The sequence below is a fragment of the Pyxicephalus adspersus genome, chromosome 4, assembly GCF_032062135.1.
Source record: "Pyxicephalus adspersus chromosome 4, UCB_Pads_2.0, whole genome shotgun sequence".
Classification (NCBI taxonomy): Eukaryota; Metazoa; Chordata; class Amphibia; order Anura; family Pyxicephalidae; genus Pyxicephalus; species Pyxicephalus adspersus.
The window spans coordinates 97,702,884-97,730,418 of record NC_092861.1 but is presented as its reverse complement, the minus strand read 5'-3'; the positions used below and the strand labels follow the sequence as shown (position 1 = coordinate 97,730,418).

Below are 27,535 nucleotides of genomic sequence, written 5' to 3'. Positions count from 1 at the left end.
TCCTAAAGAAACCCTCACCAGACTCCTCCCTACCTTCTAGCTACCGTCCCATCTCCCTTCTCCCATATGTTTCCCAACTTCTTGAAAGCCTTGTCTACAAAATACTCACCGATTACCTGAGCAACAACTCTCTGCTTGACCCTCTCCAGTCTGGCTTTCGAGCTGCCAATTTCACTGAAATAGCCCTTACTAAGGTAGCCAATGACCTCATCAGAGCTAAGTCTCAAGGAAACATTTCCCTCCTCGTTCTCCTTGATCTTTCCGCTTTTGACACTGTTGATCACCCACTTCTAATACAAATCAGGTGCTCCATCGGTATCAGTGACACTGCTCTCTCTTGGTTTGCTTCCTATCTGTCTGACCGCTCCTTTCAAATTTCTTTCAATGGTAATTCCTCCTCTCCTCCCTGTTGTTTGTTCCCCAAGGGTCAGTCCTTGGACCGGTTCTTTTTTCTCTGTACACCTTCTCTCTCGGTAGTTTCATATCCTCCTTTGGCTTACAGTACTATCTGTATGCTGATGACACTCAAATCTATCTGTCCACTCCTGACTTGTCTCCCTCAGTCCTGGATAAGGTCTCATGCTGCCTGTTAGCATATCATCATAGATGTCTGACCGATTCCTGAAACTCAACCTGGATAAAACAGAATTCATCTTCCCTCTTCAAATTCCAAATCTCCCCCTGACATATTTCTAACTGAAAATACCAGTTTTTAATCCTCCCCTCAGTCACATTGTCTTGGCATCATCTTTGGTTCTGCTCTCTCATTTACCCCCCATACATATTCAGAACATTTCCAGGTCCTGTCACTTTCACCTACGCAACATCTCCAAAATCTGCCCCTACCTGTCCCCAGAGACCACCAAACTCCTTGTACATGCTCTTATCATCTCTTGTCTGGACTACTGTATGTACCATTTACTGTATTGTCATCTCATCTGGTCTACTTATCATCTACATCCTTCTCTCTGGTATTTCACTAACCCGACTCTCTCCTCTCCAATCTATTATGAACGCTGCAGCTAGACTCATCCATCCTTCCCACTGCTCCTCTTCTCCTGCATCTTTTTGCAGTTCTCTACACTGGCTTTAATTTCACCTTAGAATCAAATTCTAGCTCCTGTGCTTTGCCTTCAAATCCCTCCACAGTTCTTGTCCCACTTACATTCCTCACCTGGTAAAAAAAATACTCCCCCAGCCGCTATCTCCGCTCCTCCTCCGACCTACAACTGACTTCCTCACTCATAACCTCATCACACGCACGGCTACAAGACTTTTCTAGAGCTGCCCCAATTGTCTGGAATGGTCTTTCTTGTCCTATTTGCCTTGCCTTCTGTCTTTAAAAAGCGTCACTACTTCTCACCACTACATAGCTCCCCTCCTAATGTCATTTGCAACTACTACTTAACAGCGTAACTTAACTACTGTACAGCGCTGCGTAATATGTTGGCGCTATATAAATCCTGTTTAATAATATTAATAATAATAATAATAATAATAAAGTCCTGTCATTGGTTCCAACATGGACGAAGACAGTTGGGTCATGCCTAGCCCCTACCAGTATTTATCCACTGGGTCCACCACATGCCGAACCTTGGCACCAGGTAGACAGCAAACCATTTGGTTGAAGGGATCCGGGCAACAAACTATTCTATCAGTCCTCCTGATCAAAGAATCCCCTTCGACAACCAGTTATCTTTTCCATCCTGTATTTCCCTCCCCACCGCTACTAGTTGGGCTGCTCTCCCGGCTGTTAGGGGTAGCAGTAACATCCAGAGTTGCCACCACTGGGTCTGCCACCTGCACATCTTCACATAACTTTGCAAAAATGTTAGGGTGCTCAAACACAGGGCTGGCCTTCCTTTTCTGGGTCCCCTACCACTCCCTCTAACTACAGTAACCCAACTCCCTACATGTTCATCCTGATTAACTTCTCCACCCTCCACATCTAAGCCATTAACTACCTGCTCACTAAGCAGGAGACCCCTCTTAAGGTGATCGACTGATTTAAGTGTTGCAATGCACTTCTCCAGCTCTCCAATGCCAGATACCAGAAGGGTGACTTGCTCACATCTGTCACAGTGGTAATAGGATTTGTTGCTCCAATTGTTCATACATATGGCAGACTGTTCACTAAACAAAACCTTCCACTTTGTTACCACTCATTTTCCTAGTTACCATGTTTGTTTACAAGGAGTTATAAAGGTTTACTTACAGTTTGTGGTTACTATAAGGATTTAACTCCTTTTGTTTTTAAACTCCTGTGTTTTCTAACTCCACTTGTTTCACAAGCCAAGACTGAGCAAGCTCAAGGTGAGTCTGCCAAGAACTTTAATCACCTGTGAAACCTTGACCACTCCCCCTTAGAGATCAGCATTGAAAAAGGAAAAAAAAGCTATTTAAAACAAAACTGACAGTCAAGCAGACACAACCCAACAGGCAAACAGACACAACTACCAAATGCACAATATCAGAAAACTGTGTTTTCTAACTCCACTTGATTCCAAGCCACTTGTTTCACCAACCAAGAGTGAGCAGCAATAAACAAAAAAAAAAACACTTACATTTAATTCTTCATATCCCTCGCTGGAAAAGTCCTCGATTGGGTCCCGCGCCGTTCTAGAATTCTCTCCATCCCAACACGGAACAATTGCCAGGTGCCGCCATCTTCAGCCTTCTACTTCCTTCTTCTGGCTACGTCACCCTAACTCTCACTGCAAAGGTGTGAGATTGGGTGACGTAACCTGCTGAAAAGGGAAAAAAGATTGGCATCTTTTTCCCCTCAGTGTAGGAAAATGCAAGGAGCAGCCAGGAGCCTCCCGGGATACCTGTCGTAGGTATCATGGGAAGCTCTGCACTCCAATTCAGCCTTGATAGCCATAAAGAAATATTTTTTCTTTATATCAAAGGGTTGTATACACTTTTATATAAAGTAAAAATTAGATTTTTAGGTCAGCTTTAAAAATGAGGTCACTGTGAAGCACCCATACCTATTTACTCTTCAAGAAATATTAGCTTTAATTCACACCTATGTATTAACACATGTTGAAATTAACATTTAATGCATGCATGGTAGTGCATTGTGTTATTTCAATGGCATCCCAATGCTTATATACATTTAAAACTAACTTGCACTGTACTTCAACACATAGATGTGAAAGTGAATGTGGGTGATGTGGTGTGCAGCACTGCAAAATTGATGCATATATGGGTATGTGTTTTTTATATATTGGGATTCACTAATTGCTCATTCAAAATAAAAAGGCATGCCCTAAAGAAGGGGCCAAATTTTGGCATGGAGAGAGTTATGTGACAACTCTTTGTAAACCATTCCATTTGTTCATTTGCTGCTGTCTAATAAAAATATACTAAAAATGTGTGCCAATCCTAGCCCTCATGGACTGAAGATAAAGAACTCCGACTTAAATGAATGTTTTAAATGCATTCATAAAATACAGATTAATGCATATGTTAACACACTCAAAAAAGTGTTCCCTAATGGGCCCCTAATGTTTTGTACAAACCAAGTGCACCTCTACTTTTTGTGATGTTTGAACACTTTCAACATGTATTTAGTTTGGAAATGCAAGCTGGTTAAAATAATAAGAATGTGTGAAGAAAAGTGATAAAAAAGATCTGTTTTTTCAGGCAAAATACTGATAAAAGATAGATCAGATATATCTGTTCTATCTAGTTTAGAAGAAAAAAAATGTATAATTTATCAAGTGTCAACTACTAGTGAATGGTCAGAGTTAAGCACAGATAATGCTGTTACACAGAAAATACTCAATTTAATTTACAAAAAGTTTTTTACATTAACTTTCCCTTTTACCTGAAATTAAATGGTATTGGTTTATAAATTTACCAACACAAACACATTTTCGGGTTATAAAAATATGTTTAATAGAGTCCTCCCTATGTAAAAACATTACCTGGCTTTAAAAAGATGTCTTGTGTCTATATATTCCAAACTGATTTCTTTTAGAATCCTAATTTCCATTGACATGGGCTACTGCATTCAGCGCTTTGTACTATGTTTCTGGTTCATTATAGAGTTTGAAGTTAGAGGTATCTATGTTGTCTAACAGGAACTATTCATTAGATGAACTGATTTAGTAGAATCAACCAAGAAAACTTGCACTTAAAAACTACAGCTGAAAACTGTCCATATTGTGAGACACAGCAAAACCATCATACTTCAAACAAATTGATAAAGAAAGCTATGCAATATGTGTGTAAAAATCATAAACAAAATGTTGAATTGCAATCAATTCTGCAGCACATAAAATGCATAAATAAAAGTCAAACTAAAGACCTGTGTAAACTATGACAAAATATACAGTAACAGCATAATTGTAGACTTTACAGATAGGTAAAACTACCTGGTCTAAGACAATATTACAAAAATTGTAATAGTGGTCTATGGTGTTTTGGAGCAATGACCATCTCCCAAGTCTTTATCTACATTTACTTTTGAACAGTTTAAATACAGGTAGTACAAGTTTTCAGGCCTGTCATTGGATGCTGACACTGCTGATCATAAAGGTACTTTGATTAACATCCACTAATATATTTACAAATTTATATGCAATCATAACTTTAAAATGCCTGTAATATAAACACATCTAAATATCCAAGTGTTATGAAAATAATTACATTTACAAATTACTAAAACAATGGTCATTTTACAGAGTAGGTATACTAAAAATTTCTCACCTGTTAGTATATTGGGAAAGCTTAAAGATGACAGAGTGACATTTGCAGTATTCTTGAACATACTACCATTTTTTTTTCCATACAATAAAATGTCTGGAGAACTGTTGGTCATACTTTTATTTTGCACCTTGATTAGGTCAGTGGTCCAATCTGCAGATCTGCTGATTCCTGATAAACTGCTGGACATGTTTTTAGCTTCTTTAACTTCTTTTTTGTACTGTTGCAGTTGTTGATACTGGTGACTACATAGTGGTGGATAATCAGAATGAAAACTTGGGGACCTACTTGTTTTGCCAGCAAGTTGTGTTTCATATTCTGTGTTTAGGGTAGCTAGGAAACTATCCGAAGTGACTTCTGCTATGCTGGAGTTTATCTCGGTAGAATTTACCTTAGACGTTAAATCAAATCTCTTCTCGATTATATCTGTTACATTATCTAATTTACTTTCTTTAAAATGTTGAGCCACAAAATCAATGTTGTTACACGTTCCGGTAATGGCGGCTTGAGAAACTGTGTCAGCTATAGAAGAGATATCAATTTCCTTTGGTACTATATGTGTTTCCTCTGCAGAATTGTGAAACTGTTTTTCCAGAATAATTTCTTTACCAACAATTTCAGGTATTCCTGCACTAACACCATTAGCCACTATAGCGTGTTTCACTTCAGATGGGCTCTTAAACAGTTTTTCTTTATTGGTTAGGAACTGCTCACTGACATCCCAAAATAAAGTGTGAGAGGTTGTTAGTTGTCCTTGAAACATTTTAGACAAATCTCCAGCTTCACTGCATCCTTCGTGAGAGAACTGAATCCTAATTGCTTGCTGGATGTCTGAGAGCAAATCATCTTGTTCTGTGGCTGAATGGAAGCTGTATAAATCTGTGTCAGATCCTGAACTGGTCTTTTGTCCCTCCTGTGTTTGATTCACAGCAGCTGCTGTTAAGGACTTGCAGACAAAATTATCAGCATCAGTATCAGAAAGACCCTCATCCGCTGAAATGCTAATTTCTGGAGTTTTTGTAGCAATAGAAAGGGTGCTGTCCATCTCTTCTGTATGCATAATTTGCCCTCCCGGGACATCTTCTTTTGAATCACCGGTTTCATCCCTGGACTTGGTTAGCGTCTTTCTTATCCTCAGATTTGAAAATACTGATTGTCTTGACTCAGACTTACTTCGTTTCTTACCATGCTGGTCGCTGCGTTTTCCTAGGGTCCTTCTGCCTCCTTTTTTTGCATTATCTCCATCATCAGGCCTAGGGTCTATTTTCTCTTGCACATCACCAGAGGTTTTCTTTAGTTTCCCATCCTGATTTCCCATCCTGTTCAGAAATAAGTCTTCTCTAGCCAGTCAGTCATTTTCCCAGCATATAAAGAAAAAGCTTACAGAAAGAAAAATCTCTTCTCTACAGAAAGAGATGCTTTGGTCTGTTGTGTTTCTCTTCCGTCTGCTGCCTTTGTGCATAATAAGCAGCTTGCAGGCTGCGCCTCAGAGACATGCTCAGTGCTCAGCTGCACATTGCTGACAGCTCCAAGCTGATCCTGATGAGATTGCTGCATGGTCCTCCTCTGTGTACATCATTAAAGCAGCCACAATCTCACAGTATTCACATTACTTTTATTGAATTAACTGTATTAAAAAATATATTACAATCAATTTCTTACAATAAATAATTCAGAAAGCATAATACTATTAGAACATTGGACAGAAAATAAGAAATGTACAGTAGCATGAGAATCACGATGCAGAATATTTTTGAAATATTGGTTTGAAATAGACGCTTTTCTGCAAGCATAGTTATTGTGAAATTATGCAGCCTGCATTGGATTTTGTGAAATAATAGCAAATATATGCCCTTTCCCTTTACTGGCAGTTCAGTATATTTCAAAAGGATAATTCTTTCTGATCTGTTGTTTACAAAAAAGATAACCAAGAAGACAGGACACAGAGGTTGGTATATGCACAGTGTGATAATCTATACCAACCAAGATTTACATTAGTATAGGTAACATTTTCTGTACATTCCTGTTACGATTTGTACTGTTTAAAAATCAAAAACCCTGAAAATGCACAAATAGGATCTGCTGGAAATACTGGGCTAATAAAGTGTTAGCACACATAGATGGTAGTTACAATACTTTCCAGGTGCCCAAAATCAACTGCTAAACACTTTATGGCATTTGCACACAGCTGTTACACAGCAGTATTTAAATGCCTAAAAACTACTTTAGGAGCATTTGTAAAGAGTAAGTATTGTCTTATCACTATTATCTTTTATTTATATACCACAAATATTTTATACAGTGCTTTACAACATCCATATTCATGTCACTAGCGGTACCTGTGCTTAAAATCCCTACCACAGTGATATGTCCTAAATACAGTCTCAGGTGAATTTTGGGGGGGGAAATAGGAAGCCTATGCAAACTGGTGGAGGACATGCAAACTCCATGCAGATAGTGTCCTGGCCAAGATCAGGACCCAGTGCTGCAAAGACCAGAGTGCTAACCTCTGAGCAACCGTTATCATAGACAGGAAATGGAAGGGGTACAGGAAGCAGAAACATGTAATTTCTTAGTACTTTCCCTTTCAATCGCTTTTAAACTACCCCTTAAGCCACATACAAATGCTTATCAAATACAGGAGGAGTTTAAAAATCATTCCCATTCAAGCCTATAAAATTAATTCACAGGACAACTGAACATGAGATGCTAAACAAGGCTTCAAATAACTTAGAATCAGCGTCTTTTCACAAATACCTGAACAACGCCAATAAAGCCTATTTTGCCACTTAGACTGGCAGTTCATTACCGTATTTTTATAACATGTTTTATTGATCAGTATATAGATGATGGTCAATACTTTCAGATTGTATAGCAAATTCAATTTTCAAAAGCAGTTCACAGAAATAGCGGAGACGGATTTACATTTGACTAATCTGTTGTTGTGTGTTACACGTATCACATATGTTCTGTTAAGATAGTCTGTTAATGATAAATGGCCTGTAACCACACTCTTTTTTAGCAATGCTGTACACTACAACATACACAATACCACACTGCAGTAAAGATGGGTTGGTAGCTACTGTATGTGTATGCTGAAGTGCTATTTTCAATGAATAGTAATATGTACTGTGTGTTTTGCCACATATTGCTACAACACAAATGTAAAGCAAGTTTCAAAATTTTATTGAAGTCACAGAAACTATATGTGCATGTATACCACATTCAGGTAACATTTTAGAATAGAAAGCTGTAAGCCCATGTGGACACAAATAAGTTTGACCACTTTGAATTTTATTAGATTGGAGGCAAATATGTCTGGTTTAATTTGTTTTCTTCCAATGTTGGGGGACATAGTGGACCCTTGGGTATATGTTATGGACGCTTTTGGTACATTCTCCACATTCTAAGCTGTGTTTAGTTTAGTGTCTCTACTATACAAATGTGCTTAAACTTTGTGTTCTTTAGAGCATTTTCTGTTGACTACTGCTGGTAGCATCACACAGGTTCCCCAGATCCTGGAAAATCACTGAAGCAGTCAGTATGTGACACACTGGAGATTCACTAATGTTTACATCCATACAAGTGGTGAGAAGGCTATAAGATAGGAGATCTGCAGTGTCCATGTAGGGAAGGGTAACTGGCTATCTTTTCTACATCCTCCTATGTTTTCTCACCAAAGTTTCTATTGGGGCTGGGCGAGTTGACTGTTTCTGATGAACTCCCCTAATCCTACTTAGATTGCCATTATTGTTTTAGTGTTTCTGTATTGGTCAGGGAGGGACAGGGAGGAACCCTTCTGCTGTCATCATTTACTTAAAGAGGAACTAAACCCAAAAGTGCCTAAAACATTAAAAAAAAAAAAAAAAATCCACTTTCCCTAAATCCCGCAGGGCAGTCTGATCCATCCAGAGGTCTCTTCTATCGGGTCCTGCGTCGTCCCTAGATGCATCCGCGAGCCGCATCTTCGTCTCTTTTTACGGGTTCTTCTTCCTACGTCACCCAACCCAGGCGGGAGATCGGGTGACATAGGTTGGAAAAAAAACTTGCCCATCTCACTAGGCATGTGTGATAACGGTACATTTTTTCCCCACGAAAAGACTCTTTCTGCGGATGCTCGAGATGCACAGTAGTATTACTAAGAGGCAGTTATGTAATATCTGTTTCAACTATTTAAGGGGCATAGAGTCCTCATGGGGTTATCAAACCAACTGATAGGGCCTATATTTGAATATAATGTCACTCTGAGGACCAGGAGGTTGAAAAATAATAAATTAGTCCAGTAATAATGGAATAACATAAAAGATTGTCAAGCCCATATGCTTTGTCATTGCTGCCACATCCCTACTTCAATCAAAATGATTGAAACCAAAACCATATTGGGACTTTACAGACACTAAAATGTATAAATAAAGGGGGATATTTAAAGGTTTGTTTTTATCTATTAATAACATGTGCTTTTAAACAACATTTTCAATAAACTTGGTTTTATTTTATAATTTTTTATTTGGCTGACTGAAAAGTCCCAATGGGGTTTTGGTTTTAAATAATTCAATCTAGTAATAAAAATATACTGTTTGTCTGTTGAGTGGTTAATGTGCCAAAAGTCATATCGACCATGTTGGTATATCAGATGCCTAAAGCAGGAGGGCAAGTAAGCGGTCAGGGTGGGGATTACCTGAAGAACAATCAAGGTATGGGTTATGGGATAGGTTATGGTCAACTACCATAATTAAATAGGCAAAGGGTTAAGTTAGTGCAGTTAAAAGAGTAAGTACCTTTTAAAGGAATAACACCTGGGAGCATAATCAATGGTGACATCAATCACACTCTTTTAGCCATGAAGGATGAGGTACTGTCCCTCTCAATCCAGGGCAAGTAATTCCACAACTCCAAAACAGCTGCAATGAGAAATACATATAGAACCATATCAAAGTAAATTTTAGTAGGATAATTTACAGTTGAGGCCTTGAAGACAAAGAAAATAAAGCAGTACTTCTAAAAATCAGTCAAAAGCTATGTCTTTAAAAATAGGTAGCAACTAAGAGCCAAAATAGTAAGTTGTGATTCAATCCTGGGTGTCACATCATGATAGTGAGAGACTGGAGCATAGAGAGGGTTTGTGACTGTGTACAAGAGAGAGGTTTCCATCCTAGCATCTTTGGACATATAATACCAAGATGAAAAAGGAGTTTCCCAGGTCCTCGAGATGTCTAGAATCAATGATACACCACCATTTCGAGCAGTTAGGCTGAATTGGAAACTGCAGCAAGAGGGGACAGAGTTGTCCTGTAGCAGAGTTTGTAGTGGCTGGAGCATGTGCTACCACTGAAAGGTGATCAAGGACACAATGGTGTCACAGATCCCTGCAGTACCAGGGAAACCTCACAGTACCAGGGGATCTGTGCCCATGTCTCAGGTCACCCACCTTGCGCTCCTCTGCAGACAGCAACAGCTCTGTAGAAACATTTTCACAGGTCACTTCCCGCTCTGAATTAGTACCACACTTTGTTCCATCCTGCAGGGCAACATTCTCACCTCTAGAGGCTCTGGAGCAGACCAGGCTGTTGCTTAGACAATGCGCCCTGTGCACTTCTCGGCCAACCGGGCTGGTAACACGTAGGGTCCACTATCCCGCCCTGTGACACCGTGACAAATGGGAAACAATTCAGTGTCTGGACCAAAAAGTCAATATAGCATATATCCCTAGCTAGGGAATTCCTGAGCATTTGGCTGAGGCTGATGTATCTGCAGTTTTGCTTGTTTCTTAACCTCCCTGGAGGTCTAATTATGTCAGTATTTTTAGGCCAAAAGGGGTAAATTGTTTTGCATGGAAATTTATTTTACATTGTAGGCCTATAATTCTTGGACATAACTCACTGAAGTATGTCCAATATTTAATAAATAATAAAATATTAATTTAATAATAAACTTTAAATAAAAAAATACTGTTAAATACTTAAAACAAGGGTGCATAAATATACTAAAACCTGTAATATAACTGTACAGTAGCATATATAATATAATTATATAAATATAATATAATGATTACTTTGTATAGTATAGTACAGTTATTTTGTATTGAATTCAATACAAAATTATTTGAATTTCCCACCGCGCCTCCCGCAAGCACCGGCGCCACCGGGAACTCCCAGTGTCAGTGAAGATCATAATAAGAGGACGCGGCCCGAGGATGGGATCCGACAGGCAAGATGCTGAAGGGACCAGGTGTTCTTTTTGTTTTTAGCTACCCCATTCTTAATTTTCAGCATTTTTTTTTACCCCGAGCCACAGGGGGTTAATTGATCCTCAAGCTCTAAAATTCCTTGGCTCCAGCAAAGAGACAGTATGCTGTAAGCCCTAATTTTTGATAAGGCTGTAACAATTAGGTTTTGGTGGCAGTGTTCTGGCAAGATGTATCAAGCCCAATCAGGGATGTCCTGGTGAGAGATATCGTCCACCTGACCCAGATAACTTGTTTTCTTTGTGTTTTAGGAGTGACAATAGTTTCCAGGAAAAAAATTAAAAATAAAATTTAAATAAAGAGAGACGACTGCCTGTTTGTCTGGTCCTCAAATTCCAAAATCCCTTACTTCCTCTGAGAAGCTTGGGCAATACACTTACTGGGTGTCAAATGAAAGACTTTAATACTTGAGATGACCATTAGAAATATTTATTCATGCTCTTTTGTCTCTGAAATGACACTATCTTTCTAAATGTTATAATTAGTGTTGGTGTTCGAGTTTGGGTTGTCCCTATATTCGACCCGAAAATGGTGGTTTGAATAATGCGTTACCTGGTCCGCCTGCGTCCCCCATCGTCCTGCCCTGCCGATCCCATCCTCTGGCCGCGTCCTCTGCTTCCAATCAGTCACCCAGCAGTTTCAGGTGATGTCGGTACGTGTGGCCGTTGCGTTGGGGGAGTGGTGGGAATTTCAAATTTTGATTTTGAATTTCCCGCCCCACCAGCAACGTACACACGCACCAACGTTACCAGGAATTCCCAAGGTGACTCATCGTGTGCAGAAGACGCCGGAGGAAGAAGGAAGAAGACAGGGATCGCAGCGATGGACAACTCGGGACGCCAGCGGATCAGGTAAAGCTGAAATTACTTCCCATAGGTTTACCTACCCCGAATCTGACTCGGGGGTTATTGCTTTCAACAACTTTTTTCTACCCCGAGTCACACTCGGGGTTACCGCTAGGAAAGGTAAATTTATTCATAAACTTTAAATAAAAAACACAAAATTCAGGTAAAACAAGGGTGCATGTATAGGTTCCATGTACACGGTATACGATATACCATTTCCAACATAGTGTCAACATTTAAGTGTACATCTGTGTAATCTGTGCTGCCGGTGTTCATACTGGAAGGTAGGGGTGTGGGGGGAGAGAAATAGGGCACAGATACTGAACAATAGTGGCCCTACTTGTTGCAGTATCTGAGTATCTTATAAAGCAGTGAATGTAACATTCACCATTCTCTGGCAGAGAATCACTAACTACCATTGAAAACATAAAAACCTGAAAGACTTTCCACCAGAGGAATATTAGTGAATATAAACAGACTCCAGCAAGGAACTGACCCAACAAAATATACAAAAAAGCACTATAAACTTCCCTCTTGCATGCCTGTTTGAGGTCAGTGAATTACTAACTCAAAATAACTTTTCTAGCCCTGTAACCTTCACTTCAAAAAAGCCAGTAATAGTAGACCGGTTTCCATCCTCACACTTTCGCTTTACCGTATTAACTGCAGTCCACCTAAATAGCAGTTATTGGGATCAGCACCTTCTAATACAAGCATACAATTGAATTTTACGTGACAACAGCTCATGCAATTATTTAGACACTCCGTGTAAATTCTCTTCCCTATAAATATACCTAGTCATAAATGACAGGAGTTTACGTAAAACAGCTGCGGCGCATGCGCGTAACACACTGTTCGGTTACGCCAGGCTTGACGTAAGATTTCCCAGTGCGGGTCTCGTGCTGTTGCGCATGACTCCCTCGGTCTCGCGGTATCGGAGGAATGACAGGCTCGGGTGTATGATCAACTGGAGTGCTGCTTTGACAGTGTCTTGCTAAGTACCGGCGGGCAGCGTCTTCTCCTATTTCCTACCTTGGAGCGGACAGGTAAGGGCAATGATGTACTTTCACTTTTATCATTTTACAGACCTAAACAATTCTGTCTGAATGTGCAACGTGAACGTGGAATGGGTGTTTTATGAATTGTGCAACACAAAGCTTCTCTAAATTCGTAAAGCATGGAGGTTCTGCATGTCTGGAGTTGTGATGACACGCCTGTTACGCCTTGTATTGCACAGATGCTTGCTTTTTCTTAGTTCACAGAACGATGTGGTAGCGAATTCTAAATGTGTATAATATTTTTTATAGCTTTTTATTTGGTGTTTAAATTACTAAATATACATTTTTGTACTACTACTTTCTCAAAGTGTGTTCCATTGGTTTCTTCATTGGACGCCTTTGTTGGCTTTAGTGACATTAAGTGGCACATGGAAAGCAGCTTTTTGTCACTGTGGATGTTACTGGATTGTTGGTGGTGGGTTTGACATCAGTTAGCAATCTGTTGTGGTTGTTTGCAGTATAACACTGCAGTTTGGAGGGATGTATGTATTTATTTGTGAGTATGTTGTGAGGGATTGTAATGTAGTGTTTCTTGCGCTGCGTTGCAATTCCATGTATGACTGTACCCTGACTGTATTGTACTCGATTATGTGATTAATAAACATATTATGCAATCAAAAAGAAGTTGCTATTATTATGAAGGGAGCACCTTTCTGATACAATATGGAGGCCCAATATGATGATGTCTTCCTCCCCTTCTTCTCGCTATAGGAGGGTAGGATATTTAAAGGAATATGTACTCTTATGGAAAATAGGAAAAATAAGTACCAAAACAGGTTAGAATAAAGCATACACAGCTTTGTAGAGACTGCTATAAAAGGCAATCATATACGTTGTTTTTGGAGATTAGAAATGCAGCGGAGTACAATAATTAAATGTAGCAAGACACTAAAAATATAAGTTGTAAAATGAATCTAAATAGGATTGGTCATAGAGAGTTCAATCCGCCTGTAGGTGATGTTTAATAAAACATCTGTACAAAGACGAAGGTGTTCCTCTGCATCTGCTAATCATAGAAATGTTATTACCTTTTGGTTTAGACTTCCGTGCGTTTTCTTAAAATTTCATCAGAACGCTAGTGTGTGTTTCTTGATTTAGGGAAGTTGCTATAGTTCCTCACAATAAAGCATTGTAATGCTTTTGCAAAGTATTTTCCTCTGTGTGGAAACCAAAAAACAATAATCAAAGACTAAAAATGTGATTGATTTTTTATTTCTTTGTTTGCTAATATATGAAAGCAACCAATGATGGGCAGAGTGCCATTCCGAACTCTTAGAGGGGTTTATATATTTAAAGCAGTGAATCTGACATTCACTGGAGCAGTGTTAGAGAATCTTCCAAATCTATGTATTTCATTGGCAGAGGTGGATTCTTCACCAGGGAATGTTTTGGTAAATGACTGATTTACTGTTTTAATAAATTGATCCCAATGTATATGTAAACCCTGTTTCGTATTTGCTTCCTGTTTGGTAAATATACACTTGAAAGTGTTTGGTTTATTTGATGAGTGCAAAAAATAGGTGTAAAAATAAGACCGTTAATCTGTAAAATAAAAAAGGTAAGTTTTTGTAAACTTTAATACAAAAAGTTATGATTAGTTTATCACTGTAAACTTATTTGAGAACCTAAAACAACTTATCTTATTTCCACAAAAACTTCCTTTTCGCATAACCTACTAATCCTTTTTTTGCATAACCTACTAAACCTATTTTCCACTATGTAATCAATTACAGTTATCCAAGTTAACCTACATATTTGAATTCTAGTATGGCAACCATGGCTTTCTGCATAGATATAGTTGAACAGCAAGTGTAGCCACCCAGGGACAGTGTGTTATTTTTGGGATAGGGGATTTCAGTGTCCGCTGGTTTGGATGTTAGAAGCATTGGTGACTTCACACCCTTGGTCATCTGTATTTGTAAAAAAAAAAAAAAAAAACGAGAAGCACATAGCCTAGTTTTTTGGTTGCTAGGAGTCCTAATCTGACACTCTTTGTTCACCAACATGTGACAGCACATGGTCCCATGTGATTGAAGGATTCTTAAATTGGCAGTTTTTACAATTATATTCAAGCCATATTGGTCATTTGGTAATTTTAGTTTTATGTTTGTGTTTAATTCATCAAACACATTTTTAAAGTTTAGCAAAGTTTAAAAAGAAGTTATAGATCACTTAGATTTGATATTTGAGTTCTGTTTATAGTTATAGGTTGCTGAGTGATGAGTTGCATGTTTAACATCTTTGTGTTGTAAAGATTTTAGTGGTGAGCTCTGTTTTCTGTTACTTTTTTTTTCTGTTTGCCTTTTGGTCTTGACAAAATTTTAGTGTTCTTATTCTTATGTGCGCAATGAAGCCAACCTAAAGAGATCTTGTCAGATGTTTTGAGAGATTATGAATATATAGTCTGTAAAACCTAGGTATTCTGCATGAATGAGTCTTTAAATCTAATTTTCATGTTCATCATAGCTATCAAAGCTATTGAATGGTACATGTCAAGGTTTACAACAAAAAAAACTGGCGCTTTTTAGGATTGAGAAGGTAATGGGTAGAATGCAAGTAAGTAGCTAGTATTTCAATTATGCTGGATATGGTGTCAAAATAGTGGATACTTGGCTAGAAAAGTACAGGTTTGTGATGACAAATCTGTGCATTTGTAACAACTTTTATTATAAATTGGAAAGCCACTGTTATATGCTTTGTGACACTTTTGTCTCTTAACCTGGTGGTGAGAACAGTGTAAAACTAGCACTGCACATGTATTAGACTGTACTTATAATTTTCCATTTACTATACACAAGCCTTTTTCCAGATTTTGGAATATACTGTGGTAGCTACTTTATTAGGTTTGCCTGTTTGTTAAATAGTCGGTGTCTTTTAGCTGTATTTTAGAAACCCCTGGCTTCCTGGGATGTTTAGCTACTACAGTGTCTAGCATTTACAAAGAAAAATGTGCAGAAACAAACATCCAGTAAGTGGCTAGCTCCTAATGTATGGGCTAGAATAGGGAAACTATTATGATTTTAAATCAATTCTCTTTTTAAATTATTTATATATGAAATCTTGTTTTACAAATTATCTTTTAATACTCATTTTGCATGGAACATTATTGATTGGATTACTTAGTTATGTTGCACATCAAGCCAATGCTGTGGGAAAGATTTAAAATGTGATTGCAGCTTGACTAAGTTGATAAATGTCACTCCTAATGTCAAGGAGTACAGACTTGTTGCAAATAGTTTGCTCCGTGTTAAGGCAGCCGTATTTGTAATAGATGGCACACCTATTTTTGCTTATATTCTGAACTGACAGGGAAGATTAGAGCAGTTGCTGGAAAAAGACAGGCCATAAGCTGGTAAAGTCTAGTTTATATTATATTATCATGTAATAGTATTTATACAGCCCATTTTGCTTTTAATAATAAAGGTGTTTGGAATAGATATTTTATCAAGATCTTATTTTCACAATGCAGGTATTCTTTGTTACCTAGTTACCTAGTAGTTCTTGTTTTGCTTCCCTAAGTTGAATTTGTTTAATTTGTAATTTGCAGTTACATTTGCATTGAAACAGATCTACAACCAAAATATTTTAGAATGGTTGAAGCCCATGTCAGTGTTTTTGTTTCCTTTTGGAATATTTCACTTTTTTGAGACCTGGTAGGAAAGTCATCTTTTTAGGCAATTGCCTAAAACATTTGGCTTGTATTTTTTTCCCCTCTTCTTGTAACAACCCTAACATTTTGGATTTTGCATAACATGTTGTTTCAGGAACTGTGCTCACCAAGTAAAAAGGGAAAATAGTGGGGACAAAAAAAGTAATAAAACCTCTTACTTACTCTGCCCAGAACTAAAACAAAAAAAGTTTGAGCTATGGATACTTATAAAGGTTAAAACAGAAGAAAAAAATGAGAGCAAGCAGCTGTTTTTTTGCAGAAGGGGCATGCTATGCACTTCTGCAGTAAAACAAACCCGTCTGCTCATAATGTTCTGTTGAATGAGCACTAAGCTGTGCTTGTGCAGCTCACTGTACATTCCCAGCATGCCCAGATGTTGGTAATAAATTAATTATATCATTTTGGTATGGCAAAAAAAAAATAAATGAGAAAAGATGTCAACGTAAGTGATGAAGTGAGGAGAGGTGAGTTTAGTTCCACTGTAAAGCCCCTTTCTGGACAGTAATTTATTCTTTTCCCTCAAACCCATCCTGCATTTTTATATATCTGCATTGAGGTTTATTGTTTTAAGGTGCAAAGGCTGCTATTTAGGCCCTGCAGACTTGAAAACTGGACCCCTGTTAAAGTCATAAAATAAAAATGTACTGTGCTATATCTGGTGCAATTGAAGAATCCACAGTTATCAAAAAATAGTTATGTTTATTCCCACTGGTAAATCGGGGTTTAACTTCTCATGAAAAAAGCTGTCTGGCTTACCAGAAGGAAATTGTCACTTCTTAGCTTTGCTGCTAAGGATGATCCTGAACCACTGCTCCACTTGATGTTTTATGCAAGATTCATTTATTCTTTTATTGACTGGTAATTGGGCAAGATTTTTCTAGGCTCAAAATCCCCCCTCTGCAAATAATCCACAAAATAAATTGCTTGTCTGTGTAGTACCATTATTGTTAACATCTTTCTTCATCTTCTCTTAGAGCAACTGAACTGAGTTTATCTATGCTAAGGCTACGTACACAGATGCAATAATTATTGGAAACGAACCATTATCGATCGATCGTCCGATAATCGTTAACAAAAAAAGTGAACAACAACGGGCCAAAGAGGAATGTCGCTGGAAACGAACGATGGCAACAGCGCATCTGATTGGGCAACGATTGTTCGCTTCTATTCGTTTTTTTGTGTGTACGGTTGTCAGTGATCGTGGATGTTTCTGAGCATGCGCGACAAACGAACGTTTATTGCAACACACTTCACTGTGTATATGTACTTATGTATGTTAATATTATGTTTATATATGCATATAAGTATGTGTGTAATTTTCACTTTCCAGCGCAGTTCTGTTCTTCAGTTTTATGACGCACATAATTACAATTAATGACACAATGCAAATTTTTACAAAAGTACAACATTTTTTTTTATAATTAATATACAAAAGTAAACAGAATAAATAGAAAAAGTATTTTTAATTAGCGTGCTTGCTGCTCCTCTCTTTTGAGAGCCTCCAGCTCACTAGTTGCAGCCCTCAGTGCCTCTGACATTTTCTACATAGTGCTTTGAAGTGTGTCTATCCTGCACAGCAATTTTTTGCTTTGCAACGTCACCTGTGTGGGAAAATAAAAAAGCATTTTGAGTTCGCAGATGTTGTACAGGTAAGTTGACACATGACATTTTACTGCATGCATCATGTAAGAATGCTTAGCAACAGATTTCGGCTCTCCTCTCTTCATTCCTCCAAACCTGTCCATCTACCCTGATTTGTCTGGCTTAGGGCTTTCCTGTTCTCCCTCTGGAATAACATCAGGAGCTAAAAAGTAAACGTATACAGAAAAAAAACATTAATTACATATTACCATATTCAACCTATCTCTCTACCTTTTAGGTGCATACCTGGGTCAAGATCCAGTGATGAGGTACACACTTCCTCCATAATAGGGTGCATAGGGGATGCAATATTCAACTCTGCAGAAAGAAAAAATAAATCTACCTAACATGTATGTCCTTGACATATTTTTAGGCTTTAGTATATGGCAATATTCTACCTTCATGTTCAGGGTGAACCTCTGGCTTTAGCCCCTGCTCTGCCTCCCTAGCAGCCAGCCTTTTCTAGTTTAAAGCTGGTCGTCCTGATAAAAAAAAACGAATTATTAAACATAACAAAAAATGCAGGTTCCACCCTCCCCAATCACACCTGTTGAAGTTACTAGGCGCAGTCAACATATAATAGTTGCACTTGGCGATGCAACGTCTTAAATCCTCAAGTCAGACCACCGCTTACAGAGCTGTTTCTTGGAACACTCAACCCCAAATCAACGCCACTCCTCCAGCCTGCTCTGCACAGTGTCCAAAATGCGATCCTTTCTGGCATTTGGATGTGGATGGAATGCTCTCCTGTCATAGTAATCCACCTTGTCAAGAATGCTCAGCATGACCTCGATCTCAGCGTGACTCATTTGTGATGCTCCCCTTCTGATGTTATGACTTAGCTGTGGCATGTTTTTTAAAGATTGCAAGCACAGAATATGATGTCACAGGACAGGAAATGCAAGGAGTGCTGGGAAAGCTGGGGAGAAATAAATTGTTCAGGGTTATCCACGAATGTTGCTTCGTTCTTACAATTTTTTTCCTGGAACATTCCTTCTCGGAACACTCTCATAAGGTAGATGTTGCTGCTTTGCCTGTCCTTGTGTTGTATTTGTGTGTAGTGGTGTAAGGTGACTAATGCAATTTTTTTTATATGTTTTGCAGAGATCATGGCCTATGATACGTTCAACAATCCAGACTTCATGCCTGAATTAGTTGAAACCTTCAGATCCTATCCGTCTGTGCTGTGGAAGATGAAGTCTGGGAAGTATGCCAACAGGTATCTGAAGATGAAGGCGTACAGTGTTATGGTGGAGCTTTGCAAAAGCATAAATCCTACGGCCAACATTAGGTATGTGAAGCACAAGATCCAAAACTTGCGCACTGTGTTCAAAAAAGAATTGAACAAAGTGAATGCTTCACAGCTGTCAGGTGCTGACACAGAAGATGTATCCATGCCATAAATTATGGTACTTCAACATTTTGACTCTCTTCACTGATCACGAGAAAGGGCATCCATCAGTGTGCTGTCTAGGATAGGAGAATAATGATACAGGTGAAAGTACACAGAGCCTTGATGCGACTCCTGATATTTTCATGACACAAGACCAGGTAATTTACCAACAAATATTTTTATTGTACAATATTTAAAAACACAGGACTAATTTAAAAAAAAATGTGTACAGATTTTTATTGCAGTTACACACATTCTGGTCAATTCTAAACTGTCATGCTATCCTGGCATTCCACTGCTCCAGTTGTGTTGAAGTACTGCAAGTACTTGGTTGGGTTTTCTTTTGCCGACACTGAAGCATTCTGTGGATCTGCATGCTGTTGATCCACTACACCAGTGGATTGGCTTGTGCCATTGTCTTATCCCTGGTGCCATGTGTGCTGCTGTAGCAAACTCTTGCTGTATTAGTGGGCCAACAATTCACTGCACGTGTTACGGCGTAGAAAATTATGCAGCAAGCATAGACTACCTTGTCAGTTTTGTCCATGTGCGGATTTATAGCATTATGAAATATTCTGAAGCCATTTGCCACCCTCCTAGCATGAATAGTTGAAAAGTAGCCTGTAGCTGAAAATTTTTTTCTGTTAGTCCAAATTCTTGGAGGGAATAATTTTTATTAAGTTGTCATCTAATGCAAACGCTTCATCTGCAACAAACGCAAAGTTCATTCCCTCTACAGTTTGGCTGTTTCTAGGAAGGTGCAGTTGCCTGTTGACCAGCTTTTTGTGCAATGGAGTGATCCTTACATGTTTCCCATAAATTGCTCCTCCACAATTAGGGAAGTTCAGAACAGTTGAAAATCTGAAGCGATGGCCAGCCATTTCTCGTGTATCAGGAAACTGAAGGGAGAACATAAGAAGAGATATGTTCTATTTTCTTTTCTTTCTTGCAGACTTACTCCAGTGACCTAGTGGAGACTGCACCTGCTGCAACATCCACTCCAGTGACTTCCAGCCTCAGCCACAAAAGGAGTTGGAAAAGAAAATGAACTAGAAAAAAAGCAAACTTTGCAGCAAGCTATGGCCATACTCAGCCATAAAGAGGATGAGTTGGATGCCTTTGGCTTCAACATTGCTGCAAAACTGCATGAGATGACCCCAGAAACAAGCATGTGCTGTGGAGCTGATCGTCACCAATGTGGCCAACAAAGGGTTGATGCAGTAACTCCACCCACACAACCCTACTTATTCCTTCCCCACTCCGTACCAGCAGCCTCACCTCCCTCCTGTATATAACTACCCTCCAAGTCCTGCCACTGCCCTCCCTCAGTTTAGCCAAGTGACTATAGTTTTGGCCATGAAAGCCAGCAATATATCAATTTATAACGTTAATGTGTCACAACTATTTATTGCATTTATGTTGCTGTTAATATTGTTATTTATACTTTTTATGTGCTATAGTTTTACAAAAAAGTTGCACTTTGTTAAAAATTTTTTTTTCGAATAAATTAAAAGTGTACATTCTTTTGCGTAATGATTGTATAGGGTACCTACCTTTCATGTACTCAACTTTCAAGCTGTCCAATTATTGCAGCCCACGTCTCAGGGATGATATGACCTATTGCTTGTGGTGAGATCCCAGTGGAGAACTTCATGTCCTGCAGAGATCTTCCAGTGGCAAGGTATCTTAACGGGGCAATCAACCTCTGTTCAGCTGTCATGGACTTTCTTATACAGGTATCGTGTTTCTATAGAAAAGGTCCCACTGTGGAAAGTAGTTTCTGGAAGCACACATCCGACATTCTAAGGTAATATTTATTGTCATCTGGGGATGTCAAGAGCAGTTCCCGTAGCGGAGTCCCATGAGAAGCGGTGTCTCAGTCCATCAACCAATCTTTATACCAAACACTGTAATAAATTGCACTGTTTTTTTCTGTATGTCACTTCCTCCAGTACATGTCACTTTCTGCATCGCTCAAACAATTGTTACTGTGTACATTATCTTTGAACGATCGTATCTTTTCTGCATGTACAGAATCTTGCACTATGCGATCAAAATAGTCGAATAATTGCTGATCTGTCATTAATTGTTCATTTTCCATCGACAATTATTGCACGTGTGTACGAAGTCTAAGTGACACTCAACCCACAGACAGGTTACCAAGGCTTAGACAGGAAAATATTTTTTAGAAAACAGAACCAAGTTTGGTTTCATAATCTAAAATAATTCTAAAAGACAAGTTTAGTAAGAATTTAATAGAGGCACCTGAAAATATTGGAGGTTTTGACTATCATTCACATTTTAGTCTTTCAGATTTAGATTGCAAGTAATGACATTTTATTGTAAATTGTGTATATATGTACTTTAGTGTGTGAATTATTTGAATGTTGTATCTGTGATGTTTATTGGAATATTATTTTTTAGACATGTTATCAAATACTTTAGCCTCTGTTTGCAAATAACAGTCTGTGTGTGTGTCTAAATACATCTTATGATGTTGGTTAAAAATAATATCCCAATAAATTCTCAAGTAGTGATATTTTTGTTTTCCTGTTTCAGCTCCAAAATGAGCAGCAACTGTAATTCTGTAGCTCGGGAATTTTTGTCTGATGTCAACAAACTGTGCAGTGAAGGAGGAGAAAGCAAGAATGATGAAGAGGAAGAAAGCCACATGGCAGTTCTTGGAGAGTATATTTTGTATGGACGTGGGCTTGTGCTTCTTAAAATGCTCAATGACAGTGTTGATGAGGTAACTGTTCAATTTTAAAATTTTGTCTAATGGTTGAAGTCTCTTTACACCTCCTTTACTTGTGTGTAAATGAATGAATAGCGGCCAAGTTGGTTTAAAGCAACCATATACATTATGTAGTGGAACGAGTCAAAAACACATCTGGAAGGACGCTCTTGGTCCTATGGATGTGAAAGATATTCTAGAAAGCCAAAGATATTCTAGAAAGCCATTACACCACCACATGGTGGTGAAAATACAACATGGGACATCTGCTCTCCATCTATAAGCAGTCCCATTGACTTATTAGGCACGTGCCTATAATTACCAGAATTTTGGGGCACTTGAAAACTAATTAATAGTGGTGAACTGCATTGGTTCTGCTGTCAAGCAATGCCCCCTGAATTTACAGTGGGGGATATGAGTATTGGACATCTCAACATTTTTATCAGTGAATATATTTCTATGGGGCAATTGACATGAAATTTACAGCAGATGTTGGTAACAACCAAAGTAATACACACATACAAATACGGGACTTTGGTTTCGGTGTCTATTGAGAGGGTGAGCGTTCTCAGAGGCTCCCCTGCACCCTAGCCACAACACGGTTCTAAAGCTGCTTTCCAAGCCCCGGATACGCTGCTCCAGATTCCTAAAGAAGCGGGTACTTGCCTATGAAGTGTTTTATTGACCAGTCTGCCTCTATCCCGATCAGCAACCTTATGGGAAAGGCTGATAAGCTTCGTCCTCAGAAAACCAAGATGGCTGCTGATACAACCTGTGAAGCCGGGTACAGGGACCCGGCTTCACAGCAACTCCTTCAGCTCCCACTGAGCCTTCTGATCCCCCTAGGATTGCTGATGCAGTGATGGAGCTCTTTAAACCTACTCTGCAAGAGGCCATTTAGGCTGCGGTGAGTAAAGGCATTCTGACACAACAAGAGCTAGGAGTGCAGGCACAGAGGCTTAATACAACAGAGGATAGAATTTCACATATGGAGGATGATTTTATGTCTTCCCAAACCCGTGGAATGGCTTTGGAAAATTGTACTGCTACATTATTGTAAAAATGATATGATCTTGAGAATAGAGCACGCAGAAATAATCTACAAATTGTTAGTTTACCAGAATCTCTTAAATAATCTCGTCTCTCCTATATATGCCCCGGAGGTGCCTAAATTTCTGGGTCTCCCTAATATATGTAAGTTGGAGAGGGCTCACAGTGTGCCCCCCCCCCCCCCCCCCGGAAAAATAATAACACTTCACCAAGGCCGGTAATTGTTTGATATCTGGACTATGCAAGATATTTGTTCTATCGGTAATCTTTTCGTTACGTTAGTTGGTGGGGTGTGTCAATGGTAAGTTGACAAGTATTCACGACAACTTCTGAGGTATAGTAAAAGAATCAAGGTTTTATTCACGCGTGGGAAACTCACAACAGTCAAGGCAATAGAGGTTGGGACTGTCCCTTCCTCTGTCTGAGAGTCTCTGAAAACATTAACCAAAGAGTCTATTTTTTATTCTTCAGTTCCTTGCGTCACCGGTCATCCAATTCTGGGGTGGTCTTTTCTTGAGTTTGCCTGAAGACAAAAACAAGTTATTGTTTTACTTATTTTGCTGCCACTGGACATTTCGCTCTCATTACTTTTCTTGGGGGGGTTACGGTTTCTATGGTCCCCTTATCTGCTGGTTCCACTTGCACAGCTTCTATGGTCTCCTTATCTGCTGGTTTCGCTTGACCAGGTGCAAGGCCAAGACGCCTCCGGGAACAGAAAGTAAAGAACACAAATAGCTGAGTTAGTCATTTTGAAACAGCATAATAAAGTTGGAGTTAATTCTCACTATACTTGTGGCTATATAAATTTTATATACATTCACAGGTGTGAGCCTAAACTGAATGTTTTATTGTCAAATTATAATGGCTTATGAGGAAAAAAACGCAGGTAGGTGTTTTGGTATGTCTTCCCTTTGTCTTTAATGCCTGCTTGGCATGTCTTATGTTTATGAATTTGTTACATATTTTGTTCTCCATGAGTATTTATTAGTTCTCCAATATATCTATATAAGGGTACAATTTTACTAGATATTCTTGGACTTTTAAATATGCAAAACACTATGTCCCTTTACCTGATTATGGGTCTTTTAACCAAAATATTTGCTTAAAGCTGGGATTACAAAATTTTAGTATTGTTAAAATTAATCATATTGTACTAAGCGTATTAGCTAAATGAGTGATATGCGAGTAGTCTCCTTGAATGTGAAGGGTTTACGTTCACCTAATAATTGAGTGGCGGTTTTATGCCACCATAAACTACTAGAAACAGATTTGGCATTGATTCAGGAAACACTTGAGGTGTTCAGTTTTTGTCAGGTTACGTGAATTGAGGGTGGGAAAGGTATATGGCTCCCCTGCTGTAGGCCGCGAATCAGGTGTCAATAAATTTTTACATAAAATACTTGCTAGTAAGGTTACAATGGTGAAAGCGTGTTTCTATAGCATTCCCTGATAATGAGATATCATTTTATAATTTTAATGCGCCAAACACTCCTAATATACTATTTTTCCAGGAGGCTGCTGGCTGGATCCTACAAGATCCCTCAGAACATAAAATTGTAGGTGGTGACTTTAATTCAGTGGCCAATGAACTGGAGGATTGATACTTTAGGCCATTGAAAATACTCACTTGAACGTTAAATGGAGACAAAGGTACCCTTTAGAGAAAGTATATACTTTCTTCTCCCATGTCCATATTTCACATGCAAGGATAGATTATTTGGATCTGATTCCCTATTGAACTTGATAGAATCACCTGATATTCATACTTTTGTGATTTCTGATCACTCACTCATATTGTTGTTAGGGATCATGCCTAAATGATAATATTCAATGAAGATTCCCTTCTTTTTTTTTATATCAATATCCAGATTTTAAAGGGATGATATCCTCCGCCTAATCAGAATACTCTAGTACCAATGCAGTCCATAAAGCTGCGTACACACTTCCAATTTTTGTCGTTGGAAAGGATCTTTCACGATCCTTTCCAACGACAAGGGAGTGCACGATGCATGAACGGTGCTGTACATACAGCACCATTCATGCTCTATGGAGAGGGGAGGGGGAGAGCGAAGGAGCGGCACGCTGCTGCGCGCTCTCCCCTTCCCTTTCATTAGGATCGGCTGTCGTCCATCATCCGTGGATCTGGCAGGTCGGTCGTCCGGACGATGGACGACACCGACACGACACCGACTGTACACACGGCAGATTTTCGCCCGATAATTGGCCGATGCCGATTATCGGGCGATAAAAATCTGACGTGTGCACGTAGCTTTAGTCTGACTGAATTTTATTCTGGGAAGCTGACAAAGTTTATGTAGGTGATTACATTATATTCTCCAATGGTGAAAAAGAAAAAAATACCGTCCACAAAATCTCATCAGGCTATTCAGGACCTTAGGTTAACTCAACAAACATTAATGTGTAATCCGAACCCAGACTCAAACAAAATTGGCAATTTAATCAAAACATACGGATTTGGTATTTCACAAATTTGGAAATGAGTCAGGAAAGATGTTAGCAAATCTAGTGGGACAGAAATTTAAACCTACGCATATTTCTACTATGGTTTTGCCATCACGTAGCCTCGAACCCAGGAGTGATCAACCAGTTGTTGGCACGATATATTTCCCTAATATAAGATTATACTATCTGGCTTGTATCACAAGACATGTTTTTGATTAGATCAATGATAATTCAGTATATTCTAATACTAAGTTGAAGGCAGCAATAGTATACCCCTGGCATTTGAGAGCTGATTTTGCATTGTAGAATTCCTTCTTTACCCCGGAATCTCAGACAAAATATCTTGAGAGACACTATATTGGCATGGAGAAAAGTCAGAAAGAAGCTTCAATTACCTACACATTTTTCTAAATACCTTTTTTTGGCCATCCTCAGTTTCCTCAGGGTATACCACAGTCTATTTTTCAAGTTTGGAAATGATTGGGCTTAGCTTTTTTTGGGGATCTCTTTGACCCTGTCGCTCGGGCTGTTTTAACTTTGGGGTATCTTGGTGATAGGTTTCAATTTACACCTGCAGCAGCACATCCCAATCATTTTATGATTTTTTTTTTTCTACTCTTTGTCTCCACTGAATATTTCTTCAATTTATTCATTCTTGCAACCTGCTTTCACTACACCCTTACATTGTTCTCCCCAGAGGGTTTTAGACGGTTGCACCGCCCGGCTGCTGTGAATACGCCGCCCACCTCTCCTTGGCAGCTCTCATTCTCTTCACGGATCTCAGTAAAGCTGCTCTGTGCTCTGTGTCATCCGTTGAGAGGATTGCTACGATGAGAAGTGAGCACACAGTTCAGCCTTCATGTGAATGAGAAACAGGCAGCCCCCATCTCATAGCACAAGCTGGGATTTCTATTAAAAAAAAAAAAGCCGTTGAAATGTATCCACTGCTAGAGCTGTGTGTGAAGTCTGCATGTCGTTCTGCATCTTCACTGCTCTGTGTACAAACCTCCATATCTCCTAAACTGTAAATCACAATGACCTGAATTTTTCGGAGTGTACAGGGGACCCTTATAGATACTAGTTACTACAATTTCAGCCCCCCAGCTTTAAAGAATTTTAAGATATGGGGGTCACAAATGTAAAAAGTTAAAAAAATTGAACTTTGGGGTTGCTGTTTCTGAGGAAAGTGCAACTAGGAGTCCTAAATTGAAAATGCAAATTGGGGTCCCCGGAGTCACTAACATAGCAAGGAGCATTGGGGTGGGGCCCCTAAATATATACCTACCTGTCACAAATGTTTTTCAGCCGGGTGGTAGGAAGCTGTAGGCGGGTGGTAAAAAAGGGTGTGTGGCAAAACACGGCAAACTTAGTGCTCCCAGTTGTTTATGCCATGGGTATCCAGTAACCTGTCCTATGCCATGTATTGTGACCCAACTTACTAGTGTTCTAAGTTTTAAGAGTGTATTTCTTTGTAGTATTGTAATAGTATAATGAATGTGGTGTAACAAGTGAGGCTTAGCTCATATTAGCAGCAAAAAACATTTACCCCTTCTGAGCGACTTCTGTCAACTGCTAGGCACCTAGGATTAGTAACAGGCAGTAAGTGCTGGGCACCTAGGATTGGTAACAGGCAGTAAGTGCTGGGCACCTAGGATTGGTAACAGGCGGTAAGTGCTGGGCACCTAGGATTGGTAACAGGTGGTAAGTGCTAGGCACCTAGGATT

The 27,535-nt window shown here is 39.0% G+C and overlaps 2 protein-coding genes across 4 annotated transcripts in view; one reads left to right on the top strand and one right to left on the bottom strand.

The window, feature by feature from the left end:
- FMN2 (formin 2) overlaps positions 1–6,357 on the bottom strand; it is a 134,264-nt gene extending 127,907 nt beyond the window's left edge. Inside the window, exon 1 of one of the 2 annotated variants that reach the window (XM_072409087.1) lies at positions 4,717–6,357. In XM_072409087.1, the coding sequence (XP_072265188.1) occupies positions 4,717–6,031 (1,315 nt within the window). In that variant the 5' untranslated portion in view covers positions 6,032–6,357. The remainder of the gene's footprint in view (positions 1–4,716) is intronic. The other variant, XM_072409086.1, reaches the window with a different exon arrangement.
- A 6,336-nt stretch (positions 6,358–12,693) lies between these two features.
- LYST (lysosomal trafficking regulator) overlaps positions 12,694–27,535 on the top strand; it is a 204,136-nt gene continuing 189,294 nt past the window's right edge. The window contains exons 1-2 of one of the 2 annotated variants that reach the window (XM_072409083.1): positions 12,694–12,848; positions 22,124–22,313. In XM_072409083.1, the coding sequence (XP_072265184.1) occupies positions 22,131–22,313 (183 nt within the window). In that variant the 5' untranslated portion in view covers positions 12,694–12,848; positions 22,124–22,130. The remainder of the gene's footprint in view (positions 12,849–22,123; positions 22,314–27,535) is intronic. The other variant, XM_072409085.1, reaches the window with a different exon arrangement.